The sequence below is a fragment of the Bombus huntii genome, chromosome 9, assembly GCF_024542735.1.
Source record: "Bombus huntii isolate Logan2020A chromosome 9, iyBomHunt1.1, whole genome shotgun sequence".
Classification (NCBI taxonomy): domain Eukaryota; kingdom Metazoa; phylum Arthropoda; class Insecta; order Hymenoptera; family Apidae; genus Bombus; species Bombus huntii.
Genome location: NC_066246.1, coordinates 4,932,442 through 4,949,043, shown reverse-complemented (window position 1 = coordinate 4,949,043; position 16,602 = coordinate 4,932,442). Strand labels below are relative to the sequence as shown.

The 16,602-nt window shown below is 49.6% G+C and overlaps 2 protein-coding genes across 4 annotated transcripts in view; one reads left to right on the top strand and one right to left on the bottom strand.

Moving 5' to 3' along the window:
• The window catches only part of LOC126869420 (regulator of chromosome condensation), a 33,538-nt gene extending 31,588 nt beyond the window's left edge, over positions 1–1,950 (bottom strand). The window contains exon 1 of the mRNA XM_050625925.1: positions 1,858–1,950. Within this exon, the coding sequence (XP_050481882.1) occupies positions 1,858–1,935 (78 nt within the window). The 5' untranslated portion in view covers positions 1,936–1,950. The remainder of the gene's footprint in view (positions 1–1,857) is intronic.
• The window catches only part of LOC126869414 (hemicentin-1-like), a 173,782-nt gene that overhangs the window by 99,189 nt on the left and 57,991 nt on the right, over positions 1–16,602 (top strand). The window lies entirely within an intron of this gene.

Below are 16,602 nucleotides of genomic sequence, written 5' to 3'. Positions count from 1 at the left end.
CGACGACTAGGACGAGAACTAAGCTCGCAGGCAACCCGATCGAGCCGCGTCGATTTCTATCTCCGTTCCCCCATCTGCTCGTCGGATATTCCTGAATGCGTCTTAATTAATTAACCACGATGCGTCGCGAGTTACGCTGCCGAGGCATGAAATTCGCTAAATCTCGACGCAATTACCGGCCACTCTTGTCTACGCGACCGGCAGACTCGAAACTCTCCACGTTTTACAACCGATTTTCCCTCTCCTAGTCACGCCGTTGTTCCCATTATCCTCGTGATTGATCGCGCCATCGCGTGTCGCTCGAATTACCCCGCCAACACCGACCTCGCTATCATCATACCAATTATGTTTTTCCCCGGCACTTCGATTCCATTCGGTACCGTTCGGTTCGTGACTTTTCCGACTTGCCGTGGAAGCGGGTTAATTCCCCACTTTACGACCACCTTCGACGCTGATTGTTATCGACTGCTTTGAACGCGCGCGCGAGAGAGAGAGAGAGAGAGAGAGAGAGAAAGAGAGAGAGAGAGAGAGAGAGAGCCGTATTCTCCGTACGGACAGCTGAGCAGGGCGAGTCGTTCGAAAGCGGCACGACGACACGCGACGACGCTGCGAGAGACGGAAGAAAAGTTGTCCGCCAGATTCCGGCGATCGCGGAATCGAGCAACACCGCCAGAGAGGATAGAGGGAGTCACGTGGAACCGTAAATTAAAAGTAAAACGAGCAGTTTCGATCGTAACGCGACGATAAAGTACGATATATCATCGGCGATAGGCAGAGCGAACGAACGGAATAGGCGAGCAGCAGGGCTATCACGGACCGATTAGCCGATATCGCCGGTTACGAAACTACGAATCGACGCGGTCCGGCTAATTACGGATAAATATTGCGCGTCCTGACTGGAATAATAAGCCGTGAAATGCAGCGGACGGTTTTGCCAAGGGACGCGACCGCGTTACGCCCCGCTTTAATAACTGTAAATTTGCGATTCAATATCCGGTGCACACGGTCCGTTTCACCGGCGTGCTCGCACAAAGAGCTCGCTAATTATGGTAATTAACTTTTATTTCTCCGCGAAAGGAGCTGCGAAAGGAGCGGTTTTACGAATTCGCGAGAATGGCTCGTTGGTTTCGGCGTGCGCACGTGCTCCTCGTTGTTTCCGTCCACGTCGAAGAGAAAAGCGAAAACGTTGCTCGGCTACGGGAAAGGAAAAGATGAGTTACGACGTGACCGGGACGGATGTCCGGTGCGACCATTTGTTTCGTCCGGATTACGCGATTTCGCGAACGATTCGAGCACAGAGAGGCGAACGTGGTTATCAGCCCGACAGAACGAACGCGGAGAACGACGACTATCGATCAGATGGGCCGTGCTCGTTAATTGCGCACAAATGCCGGCCATAATCTCGCCAACGTAACAGGTAATTGTGTTCCTCTCGAACGTTCGGAAAATAAATATTACGCAACGAGTTACAGACTGGAGCGCGATCTCTCGTCGAGATTAACAGGCAGAAATCTGGTTAAGGGGAGGAAAAGAAGGACGTGGGACGAGTCGACGATGATCATCCCCGGTCATTTTTATCCGAAAAGGCACGATCCTTTGGCTGTATCGGCGCCGACTGAAAACACCGTTGCGTAACAAATATCGCGCGCTGGAAATGCACACATAACTGCGATTAATCGACACCGGTCATCCATACGGGTCAATCCGTCGTTAATTACCAATAAATATTTAACGTCTAGTTGCCAGTCCCGCAGCTGCAACCCCGCATCGCGACTTTACGTTCGCCTATCTGCATTTCGTACGTTCGTTGCTGCTAAATTACATTCTTCGTCTACATTTTCTGCCCGTCATACGTACGTTTAGTAAAATATTCGCACTCGTGACGTTTATTCTACAGCAAGGTGTTTCTCCATCGTATAGGTTTTTCCATCCCATTCCCCGAGATTCGTTCGTTAACGAACCACGCCGTATTTTGGCAGCCGCGTCCTCTCCTGGCGTTAAGAGCTGCAGCTGCACCGAATGGTTGAATTTCTTCTGGACCCGATTGCGCGTACACACGGTCGAGAACTTTGCGATTTCTTGCCAGCTGCCGAGAATCCGAGGAAATCGTAATTGCCGTGGTTTCCCGACAAGCCCGTGGCCAATGCCGAAAACGTGTCTTTTAAAGCCGGATAGAACGTTTACCCAAGCAGACCGGTCGATCCTGCAAACTAAATAAAAGAATTGCAACTTAGAAGGCTGGACTAGCTCGTCCCGTCGACCGATCGATCGCCGGCGTTATTTCAACGGCGGGAAAAAGTGGAAATTAAGGCGGAAGAGCTCGTAAAAATAATCCAGAATCCCGGGTGGAAGGTATCTCGCGCGGTCGGCAGGCTTCCCATTCTCGGGAATGTATGCATGAGGGCTCAGGTGGCTCCAAGACGTTGCTCGCTCGGCTCGTGTATCGTCTCCGTTAAATTTATAATCTAATTCCTTGCTAGAGTTTCCCACCTCGGCACGCATCCTCCCCGGGGTTTGCATCGTTGCCGGTAATCGAGTTAATTGCATCACGACGAATCACCGCGCCGCGCCGCCTGAAACCTTGTTTCGCGGACCGATTGTTCGTCGCATGTACCGATCGGCGAAATTATATTCCGACCGGGCCAATAATCACCGCTGTTGTTCCCTCGTTCCACTGTGTTCCTGGTGAAACACCGGAGGCAGTGCGTTTTCGACCTACGTCCGTGCACCATCGCTCCCGACTCGAATCCAGTCGCGCTATAATGTGCGGTCCCTTTATTGACACAGACATTCCAATTATTACTGGCAGGGAGTACCGATAGGCTCGTATTCTTGTCGTACGAGCTCGTAGAATCAACTTGCCGCTGAAACCATCTACCATCGGACCACCGCCACCGTTCGATCGATCGCTCTTTAGCGGCCAAATTTTTTCACGTACAGCGATTCGTTAACCCGTCACGGGTCTTTGGGATGTTGTCAGGCCAGGGTCGCTTGTTTCTAGGCGATTCCGAGCGTCTCTGTTCTTTAGCCAACACGAGCGAGACAGGAATATCTGTCACGTTTGTTTATTACGCTCTAGGAAATCGGTTTCGACGACTGATGGGCACAGCGACGAGAATTCAACTCGGTATTACCGCATTTATCGCGAGATACAGACACCGCTCGAGTCTATTCGAAACGCGAGAAGCACCAGTTTCGTGCTATATGGCAGTATATTGCGAGCTGCAAATTTTTAACACTCGCGGCCAAACGTAGCCGCACGGATACGACGTCGTTCGATCCTCACGATTGCGACGGTATTCGTAATAATTAAAATCATCCAGACGAAGCGGGAGAAGGATAATATCTGATATGATGTTCGTCAGCAAAACAGCTAAAGATATACGTCCGGATAACGTCCATCCGTTCTTCCTCAACGTATCGTCAAGGAGCTTAAGAAGTCACGTGCACACTGAGCAACATCGCTCATTGTACGGATACTTTACTCGCATTAATCGAATGATCAGTCGCGAGAAGTTTTATCATCCGAGTATCGATATCTTTGGTCAATCTATGGCATCCTTAAGACGTTCCCTCGAGCACCTCTTACGACGATATCTTACATTTTGTCCTGTGATATTACTTTGTTCTTGTCTCGTTACTCCACACATATATATAAGAGTTTCTTTCGTTTTACGAGGCAATAATAGACGCACAATGTTTTTTGTTTTATATTATTACGTACGATCCAGTTTGTTCTGTTGAGATAAACACCGCGACATTTCACAGACTTGGTTTCGCGTTTGTACGAAGGTGCACCGTTGTAAAAAACGCGTTCGCGAGAGAAAGACACTTTCCGGACAATCTAATATACGTGTCTTTTTTGTCATTTTTCTTTTGTACGCATATATGTATCTATTGCTCTGTTTCCTGTCTTCTTAATCAATCTTTCGTATCGAAGAATAATATTTATCTCCGTAGAGGCAAGTAAATAAAATAAATTTGACTACGCATCGTTCATCGGGGATGGAATATTTAGCGATTCAGAACACGCGTTACACTTCTCTACAAATCGAATACCTAAATGATAAATAACTATCTCGTCAGCCGGCAAAAATCGTTGAACGCGACATTGTCTGTAATCTTATGCCGTTATATCGGACGTCGTTTGTTCGTCGAATTGTCTCCGTTTCGGTCAACGATTTATTGCACTCGCGACTCGTTCCCAAAATACTGACAGGTATATCCACGTTGGAAATCCATGAAAATCCGTGGAAATTGAGATCGCGAGTATCCCCGGCACGACGTTGTAAAAACGAGAAACCGGAAGCTTGCGAATTTTCCATCGTACGTGCCACGCTCCGGAAAAGTTTATCGCGAGTTCGGACGACCGTATCGTCAGGTCAATACCTCCACGGTAGCTTGCCGGCTTTCAATTGATTACGGGGATACTCTGGCCGATTACGGGCCGAATTCACTGACCTTCCGACACGACACGGTCCGCTACTTGCTCGACCTCCGTGCTCACGTATCCCCCGCGGGATCGCGCGTTCCAATTGCCCGAATGGTTTAGCGAATCATGGCAACGGGTTTTCTTTCTCATTGCGAGGTAGTAATCGTCTCGAGAGAGCTGGACCTCCTTTCGGTATTGACAAACAGCAGACTTCTTCGACTTTAGAAGGAGCGACCTAACGTAACGAAATGGTAGCAGCTGCATTGAAAATTTAACGTCTCGGCGCATCGTACATCGGTTCACGAGCAGATAGTCGAGAAATACCTAGCAACTTCTGACCTGTCGCTGCGAGCATCCCGGTGACTGGAAACTGCTGAACGTACCAAAAATTGGCCAAGCGAGGGAAAGAGCGGCGAGCAGAGGGTGGAAGAGGCGAGGGTGAAGCGCGATGGCAAAGCAGGCTGGGAATGTCGCTCTGCAGCGGACAAGTTTCCGGTTGCCACAGCCGAAAGCCGCATAACTCTCGTCGGCCTCTCGCGTATCCTTCTGCTAGGTAGGATCGCGTGAATTCGCAAAGAACCGTGGAAAATTGGAGCGCAGAAGCAGCGGCAATGGTAGAAGGAGGAGAAGAAGAGCAGGAAGTGTAAGAAGAAGAAGAAGTTGACGATGGAAAGGAGAAATAGGGTGAAAACGTCGGAAGAGGACAAGATCCGTTGGTAGATGGTGGACGACGATTCGAAAAGTTTTTTACTACTAGCTGGTCCAGCCGTGTAGAAACTTTATTCTTCGCGCGAATACATCGGCCGGTTGTATGGCTCGTAGCCATACAACGCTGGCCGCGGTGTTCTCCATTAAAATTCAAGGAAAACCCTTTTCGCACGAGCGCGCGTTTCTAATTCATAGGGTTGTGGCAGGGCTTGTGGGAACGTGGCCAAGTACGGACCTGAAGGCGGCCTTGCTACCTTTGACCAAGTCAGGATCCAGTCACCTCGGGCGATTTCAGAGAACTCCAATTATATTGTATATGTATATGTATATATATATATATATATATATATAAACACGACCGCGCTTTGTTAGAAGACGCCATTTAGCGTCGTGCTTTCGCACACCGGCGATTGTTCTTTCGGCGTTAATTACTCCTACATTCCTCGGTCGCCCTTTGCCGGTACCACGCGGAATACTCGGTACTTGGAGCGCGAACCACTTCTTTCGGCGATCTTTTCAACCACAGTCTTTTGCAGCGGTGTATGTAGATCGCTGTCGCCAATAGAGTATTAACAGAGTAATCTCGGGAGTAATAGTCGGAGGACGGGGTCTCGGCGCATCGAGTAAAATTTGAAAAGTTGACGGCAAGTTTCGCTACGATTCGTTTCGCCGCATCGTCTCGCGTCGCAGTGTGACGCGGTGCAGGTCGGTAGCGGAAAGGCGGAGGAGTTGGTTGCGCGGTTCGCGCTCTAAATTTTAATTCGAAAGAGGAAATTCGTGCGGACGCGCCCGGTTTGCTGTCCCTAGGAGAGAGTTCGATCGTTACGCGACTCCTTCGTGCCGGAAATTGAGTAAATTCCGAAGCACTTTGCAGCGGCAAATTAAATGAAACGGATGCTACCGCTGCGATTGTTATTCAGCGCGTGCAATGCTCGTGGCTCGTTCTCGTGATCATCGAAATTTTTAAGCCGCGCGAATTCCTTTTCCTCTCGGTCCTACGATTCTTTTCGTTTTTACATCGACGCGTGTTGCTTCGCGCACCGTATCCCGAACAACGCTTATTAAAGGGACAGCGTGGAAAAAATCCAATTTACCTAGCACGCCAGTCCGCGGAATTAAACTTACGTCGCGGTCCGTTGTTTCTCGCGTACCCGTTGCCGGAATAATTGCGCGGTGAGTAATTGAAGAATTCCTGCACGACTTCAGCTGTTCCTAGCGCGTCTCAGATACTTTCGACAGCGAGTCGCTCGATGGGTTCGCAACACGCCGATTCATCCTCTCGTAAATTCACAACCTGGATCATCTACTCCGTGTAACTCGAAGTCTTCGACTCTGCTGTAATCGCGAGGCTCTAGAGATTCTACGAAACATTTGACACAGCAGATCAAGTGGAGAAAGCGAATCGTGAATTTTGCCTGTTGTTGAGCGTTACGAGCCGAACGATTCTCCGGCGATCGATTGGAACAGCAAGGTTTTGAACCACAACGTTGGCTATCCAGAATGCACCGTCAGTGGCAGATCGAGGTCCACCAAATGTTTCCCTGGATTGCGTAATGCAGTCTATTCGTGGGGTGGTCTGGCTCATTGTTCTGTAAGAATGTGGCGACGTGTGCGCGTGTGCGCGTAATTCAAGCCCGAGCAGAAGTGAATTATGCAGGATACGCACTTTGAAGTATCAGCCTGCGGTACACCCTCGAGTATAATCCGCTGTGCTTAAATGTTTCAATGGATCTCGTTTCCCTACGGCGAGGCGAAAGTGAATAAGAGAAAAGAATTTTTATACTCGTAGCGAGCCACGCGAGAAACTACCAAGTTTCTGAAAACGATCGCGCGTTAACGGAATAAGAACTTTAACATCGACGCGATCGTCCGCTTCGACGATTAAACGAACGATTCCGCCGTTTGATTTTTTATTTATCGTTGCGCTCGAGTTTCCTCGAGGTTCGTGAGCACAATGGCCGCTAGAGTGGTGGCGGCCTCGTCAAACAATGGAAATTGCAATTAAGTCGTTGAAAGGGTCTGGGTCGTGCACCCCTATTTACCGAGAATATTTTTAGAGCTGACCGGCGCTGGTTTCGCGTTCGCAGCTGGTAACCGGATTTTTGGACCGTCTAGTACGCTACGCCGGACTCTTCTTCCCTTCTGCTCGTCTTGCCGGATAGACCGGGGTGGGTTCTCTTAAGACAAAGGACGTCTTAATTGCCAGGAACCCGGCCGAGTGGAAACCATTTATAAGAAATTAGTCGGCAAGGCTGGGTACGATCCTCTTACAGGGATATAGATATCGTATATTGAGAAGAAAAATGGACGAACAGACCGAGAAGGAATCGAAGAGGGCAGGCCCGGGCTAATTGAAAATGCTCCGTTTCATTAGCGAATGGAAATTAATCGACCATTCGCAATGCACTCTGCACGTAAAAGAAATTTGTCGTTCGTTCGTTGCGATATTACCAGCCGTGTAGAATGCACGTACGATCGTAGAAACTGATCCTAACGTCGAACCGTTGAGAATCGTAGGCTGCTTTCAAAGGAAATGAACGTAATCCCTGGCGCTGGGGAACGTTGCCGAAGGTTCGATAGATTTTCGTCGAGCTTCCGTTGCCGTTACTTTCCAAGTTGCTGCTTGCGGTGCGCTCTGCCGTTAACCACGCTATCCCTGCGGCGTTCGCCTCAAAAAGGTGGCGAAAAAAGCGAACGGTGGATCGATGAAACGTTTCAATTATCGGGCACATCCATTAACGGTGCCGGTCGTTGTTTGCAGCCGGCGATCGTAAGTGCCGCGTGGAAAAGTCTGCCGACGACGCGCGTCGCTCTCGCGAGAACGTTATTTGGACGGGCAACGGGTCGGACGAAGTTGGCAAACCGAGAGGACTAGAGAGAGAGAGAGAGAGAGAGAGAAAGAAAGAGGAAGTCGAAAGGCAGGTTGGAAGAAGGGTTGGAAGGGGGCGGATAAAGGTGGAACTGTTTTCGCGGTCGTGTGGCCATAGCGTGTAACGGTATGTGTTCCCAATGAAATTCCGACCGTGTACGTCGACTCTTTCTTTTCCGCCCCTTGTTCCGTACACACAACCCTGGCACTCGCAGCACGCGAAATAATTTTCCGCGTTCGTCGAGCTCTATTTCCTGTTGGCAACTTTGCAACCGCAAACGCGTCACGCAAGAAAGTCCCTCGTCTCGAGTTTTCTCACCGGAGATTATTTTCGTCGCTGTATTCACCGACCCGCCATACCCTGTCGATACACGACGTTATAATAGCGCTTTTCCGCTCGGACGCTCGTTAAAGACGTCGAGGAGACGCGAGTTTTTAAACGGCGAAACGATCGTTTGCGTAGGTGGCCGATGAAATCACGCGGTTCGTTAAACACTCGGTGCTGGTAAATCGTCGGAGCCGCTCTTTCTCCCTCCAGTTTTATCCTACCTTTCGTTTAGTCGCTTAATTCTTTTCGTCGACGTTGCTTCCATCGATCGTATTATTTACCCGCAATTATTTTCTATATCCGCGAAAGAAATCTTATGGCGTATCAGGTTGCCATCCGTTGCGTCGAAATCCGATAGTTCGTCCGTCTTGGAACCTTCGTCGTCGTCGTCGTCGTCGTCGTAGGATTCCGTCAATGGAACTTAAGTTACTGGCTGTCGTGACTAACAGATAGCACGGTCTTCGACGTGGTTACGCTCTCGTGCTAAACAGTTAGCTCCTACGTGGAATGGCGATCGGTCGGCGCAACAGTTTGATGCGGTGCGGGCAGTGCCAACTGATTCGAATACATCCTTCTCCGCTGTCCGATTACGGTACATCAGTGTCCGCTCGGAGCCGATCAGAGACCGCTGATACGGTAAACGGCGCGCGTGTACCGCGCAGCTGTCTGACCAAGCCTGTTCTAGCGCTACTGACAGTGGAAAACCGTTTCGTTGAGCTGTCCGAGAAGATCGACAGGGTGATCGATCGTGCAAACGACGGCTGTTTAACTTTGTATCGCGGTTCGTGCACGTTGACAGTAGTAGCCTCCGCGGTATACGCGAGGTCGTGAAATCGGCTAGGCGTCGTTCAAGTTTACGCGTGGCTCTCGTGCTTGAACGAACGACTGACACGACGAGAGAAGCTTGTCGGAGTCGCGAATTTAACTTATTCGCGTCGGATTAAATGAAACTTAAATTTACGATTCAGTTCCTAGCCGTTGCTACTGGATCTGCCAATTCTTCCGGTCTTTCACTCTGCGCTTCTTTAAAGACGCGACGTCGTTTTCGGTGCAGCATAGTCTTTGATATCCGAGACTGGAATTCCCGCGCACTTTCAACACGGTAAGTGCAGAGAAGTAAAATCCTTGGAAATATTCGCGTACAGCGGTGTTAAACGTTGCATTCGAATACGCAAGGATTAGAGTTCCGAGAGCGGATAACAAATTGTTTTCGAGAGAGGTTGGCGATCAAAGGGCGCGATTTTCGATTAATTAAGCGGTAATTATTTTACGGTCGTTGGTTCTACCTGTGAACAAAATTCGAAGTTCTGTTCTCGTGGTTTCCGAAGCGTAAACAAACGCCGGATGGTTGAAACGCGGAACACACGGCGAGGATGGAGTCTGTCGTAGTTTTCGCCTCGCGAGACACTTCTCCGGTGCTCGATGCTTGTACGGTGACCAGGTAAAGCCGCGGCAACGGCATTAACTTGCGCGGAAATTAATGCCCCGACCCAACGACGACTAACTTAATTACCGGAAAAGCCGGTAATATGCTTAGGATGTGGCGCATAACGAACCGCGCGCGTGCGCGTCATTTAACTGGCCACGGTAGATTTTTTCTCTCTGTCAAATAGACGCGTTTCCATGGTGTCGTCGGTGGGAATTTTCACCGACTCTTTCGTTGCTCGAAACAGTTACCAGCTACTGCTACTGTCGCGAGCCAACATCCGACAGATTTATGTACATCGCCGCACGTTTCGGATGTTAATTAACAGAGTCATGGGCTTCGACGTATTTTTTTTCCAAATATTTCTTTACTATTTTTATGGACGCACATCCGCGTCCTCCGTATACCATGTGTTTTGATTAACTGATAAATGGGGAATTTTCCAACGACAAACACGAATCGATGTTCCAACTTCCAACAAAGACATTCAGAAATGTTAAAACAACACGGAGAAGCGAATCTCGGAGCTTTCACGAGAAACATCAGAGTTGTTCTAAATATGATAGCCGTGGTCTGGGAAACGACCGAGGAAATGGATACCATCTAATGATTATAAAAATCTTCAACGTATATTTTTGTTCGTTAAGTGATATTTGCTCTGAAACTGAATCAACTTCCGCCGAGAGAGAGAGAGAGAGAGAGAGAGAGAGAGAGAGAGAAAGGGAGTGAGGGAGAGGAGAAAGAAAGGGAAAATGCTGGTATAATGCATTTTCGGTGAAACGAAGGAATATTAAAATTCCGCCAAGTCTCGGAAAAATCCGAGCGAGAGAACTTGCAGAGAATATGGAAGAACGACGGGACGATAACGATTCGTTCGAATTGTTAAATGGGCAAAAAAAGAAGACAGTCGTGTTTTTTAGCAGATTTCTTGGTCGTTGCTTTTGGTAGGAACACGCGGAGCGGTTCGGTGTGAATGAAGCCGAATCTTTCGCGAGCGTATTACGAGCGAAGCGGAAAACTAGTTACTTGGCCGACGTTTCCTGCCCGTTATTAATTGGAAAAAAGTCGAGCCGTTGCCCCGGTAGCGCCGACACCGCCACCGCCACCCCGAGAACAGCTGCGAGTGGTTCGAGCCTGGAAAAGCGAGCTCATTAAAGCGATAAAATTAATTTAACCCTCCACGCGCACAATCTAATTATTTTTATCGGCTCAGCGAGCTGTATTACGTTCGACACGCGTGCAATTCGAGAGGAGGACAAATTTTGCTAGCCGTGAATCGAAAAAGTATACGTAAAGGTTGACTACGACGACAACGACAACGACGATGATCGTAAGCCGAAGGGGAATCGAGAAAGGATGTAGGCCGCGACGCCACACGTTTGCCACGGTCTGACCAGAACGCCCTTATTCCACTGACCGGCAGTTCCTAATCCCTCGCTCGCCGCCGGCTGTTTTCCAAGAAAGCCAGAGGAATTCTCAGACTTCGCGAAGAATTAAAAGTTTCCCTTAAGCATGAAACTCATATAGCGCGGGTACACGCCTCGAGCATCGTTAGTCCGCCAGGCGTGTCCGCGATATTGGTTTTCGTTTCCCTGTGAAATAACCGATTATAAATACAGCAGGCGAGAGGCAAACCGACTCGCGATCTAGTTTGTCCACTAGCGAAAAGAATAGAACAGATCGACGATAAAACAACTTTTATATTGATTACGATTGGATACACGAACGTTTGCGATTGACGTTCTTCGAAATCTTTGAAAAGAAATATCGTCTACGAACTGGAAATTTCGTTGCATTTCGTTGCCTCGATATATGTGATTTTTATTGTCGCGTCAATCCTGCCTTTCGATCGGCGATCGACGTTTTTCTCGGCAACGACTTCCTTCTCCGCTTGCTTTTTTCCCTTGTCCGCTTTTGCCACGGCGGCACAGGCTAATTGCTTCGGGCTGCAAGTTGCAGCCGCCACGATCGGAAACAGGTTGCTTCGTTATTGCGCTTCCGCTCGTACCTCGCGCTTCACCTCGCTTCTCGTTCGTTCGTTCGAGGTTCCGTGCGCGAAAGAAATGCAAGCGTATTGGCAGAACACGCGACTCCAGCGAAAAGGCAGCGTTTCACCGCACGACTTTCGAAATTATCGACGTTTCGGATAATATATTTTCGCAGGTTCAAAGGTTAATGGCTTCTCAGGCAAGCTGTTGCGATAGGGAAAAGTTGATTTCGTTATCGTCGTCTTAGAATCGCTTTGTGCTTCCTTTCTTACCGTGGTCGTTTCGATCGCGCCATTGTCTGACAAGTAACATCGCGCGGAGAAGGTACGCGAAAGAAGAAAAGAAGCAGCAGAAATTTCACCAAGTATCTCCGCCTCCGTTCAACAAGCGTCCCTTATGGCGCTAATAAATCCGAGGAATGTCTCTAGTCGAATTTTTCTTCTCGTCGAATCTCACCGTCTTCTATCTGCTAGTTCTCCTTTCTGTCTGTGCTTGTACCGTTCGACGCGGCAGCTAATTGCTTTAAGGCTCGAGACACGACTGTACCGATCGGCTACGGCTTATTTCATTAGCTTCGACCCATGCCCGCCTCCGCCTACCTCCTTCTTCCTGCCTCCGTTTCTCCATTTTCTACTTTTCCGTTGCTCGCGCTCTCTAATCCTGCTTACTCGTTGACGATCGCGTAATTCAGCGAGTGGAAAAGGACGAGCCAGCAAGAAGGGAAAAACGAAAAAAAGAAGAGAAAGAAAAAGACAACCGCCCCTGTCACCACAACGGAAACGTATCAACACGAAGCAGAGATTATCGACGAGGAACAAAGCCGACTAATCCTCGTTGCTTATTAACCGTCCGTTCCTTCACACGCCGACTAATCGCTTCCGCGCCACGATCGACGCAATCGCACGTCACACTTTGCCTCTTCCGCGATTTGAAATTACAATATTATTGCAATTTCTCGCTCGTCTCAGATTCTACTCGGCTCGATCAGACCTCCTCCTCATATTTTCACATTCGTGTTACGATCGCTTCGACGATGGCTAATTCCCAAATCGACGAGTATCGCGAGATCGAAGAAGCCAATTTCGAGCGCGAAAGGAAGAGTTAGAGCCATGCGACGTGGTAATGACCGCGGCAGATGGAGTACCACGTACGACCTACATGCTGAAATCAATCGAGCGCGGGTACCGGGGGATGATCGCGTGGAGCGAACGGCTCGAAGGGGACGCGGCTCTTCCTCTGCGCTTCCGGTCGGTCCAGGCGCCACGATACACACACGGTCAGATAGACACACACACATACACACACAGCCAGCCACGTTGGATCCGTGGGAAGCCTACAGTCTGATTCTCGCGACATTTTCACCTCGCTTCCATTATCCTCCACCTCCGGCGGCGTATCGACAAAACGTCACCGCGTGCCAGTCTTTTTTTTTCACGAGCGAGTCGTCGGTGGAACTACGGAGATTTCCGCGAAAATTCGTCCATATAGGCGCGTCCCACCGATACTTTGTTTACGTTTTAGCAGATGCGACGATATTTCGGTATCGCGAAATTAACGCGAGATGCACGGCAGGTCTGGAGACGCGCGTTGCTCGATTTTTCGATAGCATGGGAAACGATAAAGGCTATCGTACTCGTCGTTATTGCGAATTCAACGTGGCCTAATCGACCGAACGTTTTATCGACGTAATATTCCGACTACCTCGTTCGATCTTACGCGGCGCACTCCTCCTTCCGATCGGTTGAAGCTTCCACTCGTTTCTGAAGAAATTTCGATCCGTCTGTCCGTAACATTGCGCGATTTATGCGTGCGAATTAACGATACCACGAAATAGATTTACGTTCGTAGATTGCGAATTAGAAGGAAGAACAAATTTCTCGGCTAATGCGATTTCGCAAACGTGGCTCTAAGCAACTTCCGCTTTCGTAGGGACGAGAAATCTAAACGAAGAAATTATTCGTCGGTGTATGCTCCGGGAGATACGCTAAGGAAATCACGAGTTGTTTGCACAGTGTAGCGTCATCCCGCGCGGCAACAGTTCCCTTTCGTTTTCACCGCGGCAGCCGACGGATGTCGTTAGATATTCCGTGTTCGTGGCGGCGGAATATGAAATACACGGCCCGATATCGTGTCCTACGGTAGTCGGGTAATATCTCTTTTTACTTCGTCGAACTTGGTATTCCAAATGCCGGAGAATCCTGTTCGTAAGCAAGATCAATCGGTACGTACGTTTATCTTGCAACGGGAGAATGTAAACCGTATCGTTTAACGAATATCGCGATTCGGAAAGTCGAGCGTTTCGTTCGCTCGATCGATAGATTCGATCAAATTCCTAACTGATTCTCTCTCTTAATATCGTCGGATATCCTTTAAAGCTCGTAGCGGGAATTTCTTCTTGTCATTTTCCTATCTCCAGCTACTCTTATCGTTCCATAGATACGGCGATTGTTATCGTTCCATCTTACGCGCTAGAAGCGTTTGTACGCACGATGTTTCGCGATTACGTCGATCTCTCGAGCATCGAATTCGCGATACCGTCGATGCTCTCGTTACGATATCATGCTCCTTGTAGGTTCGGAGAACCGATCGCTTCCCGTAAAACGATTACCCTAACGTCGAATATTTCCGCGTGTTTAAACCAGACCCGCAAAATTGCTTTGCCCTGTTGCCACACGAGAAACTCACCACCCATCGTGTTACCCTTTTCGCATCAATTTCGCCGCACCCTTCGGCTTCGCAAAAGATATATATATATATATGTACATATATAAGCCGCGATTACGACATTCGATGGTCCGGATATTTTCGCCGGTTCTTTTTTCTCCGGTGCAACGCTGAAAGCGGAAATTCTCTGGAGAAACGCACGGATGGACGATTAAGCGATCGCGAAACGAAACCAGAGTTTCCGGCAGACGCGAGCCATTTCCAGAAGCACTCGATCCGCATGGACAAGCGTCTCTTTGCGATACTCTGCCGCGTTATCGCATCCGCGATCTCACGGATCGTAACGTCAGCCGCGGTTTATAACGTTAGCTTTGAACGCGTCCGCGTCGAATTTGACCGCGTGGTTTACCGGAAACCGCTCGCTTTCATCGGAAATGTCGAACTGGCCGTGTATGACGAAAACAAAAGAAGCGAGCGAGGTGTGAAGCTGCATGGACAGGTAAAACATCGAGCTGGATCGACGGCAATGAGTCTTCCGGAACAGGTTCACGCGCAACCGACGCGACAACGCCATTCGAATGGAAACAAGCGAGGCGACCATGGAATCGCCGTCGATTTTTGCGGCGATTTAACGACACGAGGCCCCTTTTCGGGAGATTTACGGCGTTTGGACGCAAAGTCGCTGGAAAATTTTGGCCCGTGCGATCGGTCGCCACGCCGTGTCGCGTAGACTCGCTTCCCGTGACCCAGATTTTGCCGATGCTGGGTGCGCGAGGGCCGCGAATCGCCAGGATTTACGAGTTACATCGACGCGTGACGCAATTAAGCGACGCGATTTTTCATCGCCATAAATTTCACCGGCGAGCGAAGCTCTCGAACTCGCCCATCGTGCATCGACCCGGAAGAGCAAAGAGAATATTAAGCTTGTACCTGACGAGTGTCGAACTTCGTTCCATTCGCGTAACTACCACGTACGAACTCGTACGCTCAGGTGCAATTACTCAACTATTTCGAACCCTCGAAACTATCGTCCATACAGCGTTCGATTCATTTTCCACGCGGATGAGCGCAAATTTCTTTGTGCGGCCGGAGCGTAACGGTGCCAGGGTCGGCAACCTCATCTCCGGCTGGTTTAAGCGCGCGAATGGTCTGCCAGTCGAAGGAGAAGGAAAAATCATTCGCAACGAAACACGCGGCTGGCGCTAGCACGCCAGATCCACCTATTACGGAATTATTGTTAACGTATTCCGGCCGCGTCTGTGTCATTTGGTAAAGTTCCAATCTTCGCGTCCTATTGTCGCCGTGGCGCAGACAGTGGCAATTACCGGCCAATTAAGCCACCTCCGACCTCGGGTGCTGCACCCGTTCGCTCGACTTCGTCCTCCGGCCTGGCAACCCCGACATCCACCACCTACCAAACCTCTCATCCTCCGCTATTTCCGGCATCCGACGCGCGTTACCCGGAACACGGTAGAAACAGAGGGAAACAGACCGAGAACAGCAGCGATGGTCGCTTAAACCCAGCGTCGTCGCCCGATCTTTCTTTCGTCCGCTTGAAAACGTCGTTCCTCCTCTGTTTCCCAGTTAATCGACGCTATTCCTTTCCCCTTTGCATCCTTTCTGTACTCCATTTACTCGTCCAGATATTTTCTCTCCTCCGCTTTACCTCGGTTTATTCCGAGTTCGCTATAGCGAGCGTGGCAACTTCAGAGAGCAAATTTCAAAGAGTATCGTTTGATATCGCGCTCTTCGATCTCGTTCGTCACGGTTCCTCGTTCGCATTAGCCTCGCCGACACGCCGTGATTAAATCATCCTCCTGCCGAACGTCGACCAAATTGAACGCCCAGTCCGCCGAGCGGAATCTTCGCGTAGTTGTGCGTCGAACGTTACGAGTTCCATTCGCCTCTCCTCCTTCGAGCATTCGGAAGACCAACGACGTCGGATATCTCAGCGAGCCTGCAATTGCACGGAAGAGATTTAACAAAGCGTAATGGTTTACGCGGTACGTGGTGGGCCGCGAGATACCGTAGACTTCTTCGTACGGTGGCGCTTTGATCTTGCACGCGACTTGTCAGCTTCTGTACGAAAACAATCCGTTACGGAATATCGATCGCCACGCATGGACGCGCTACCTAGAGCAGATGCTGGCTCCGTGTCACGCTGCGAAAGCAACCGACACGCTCCCA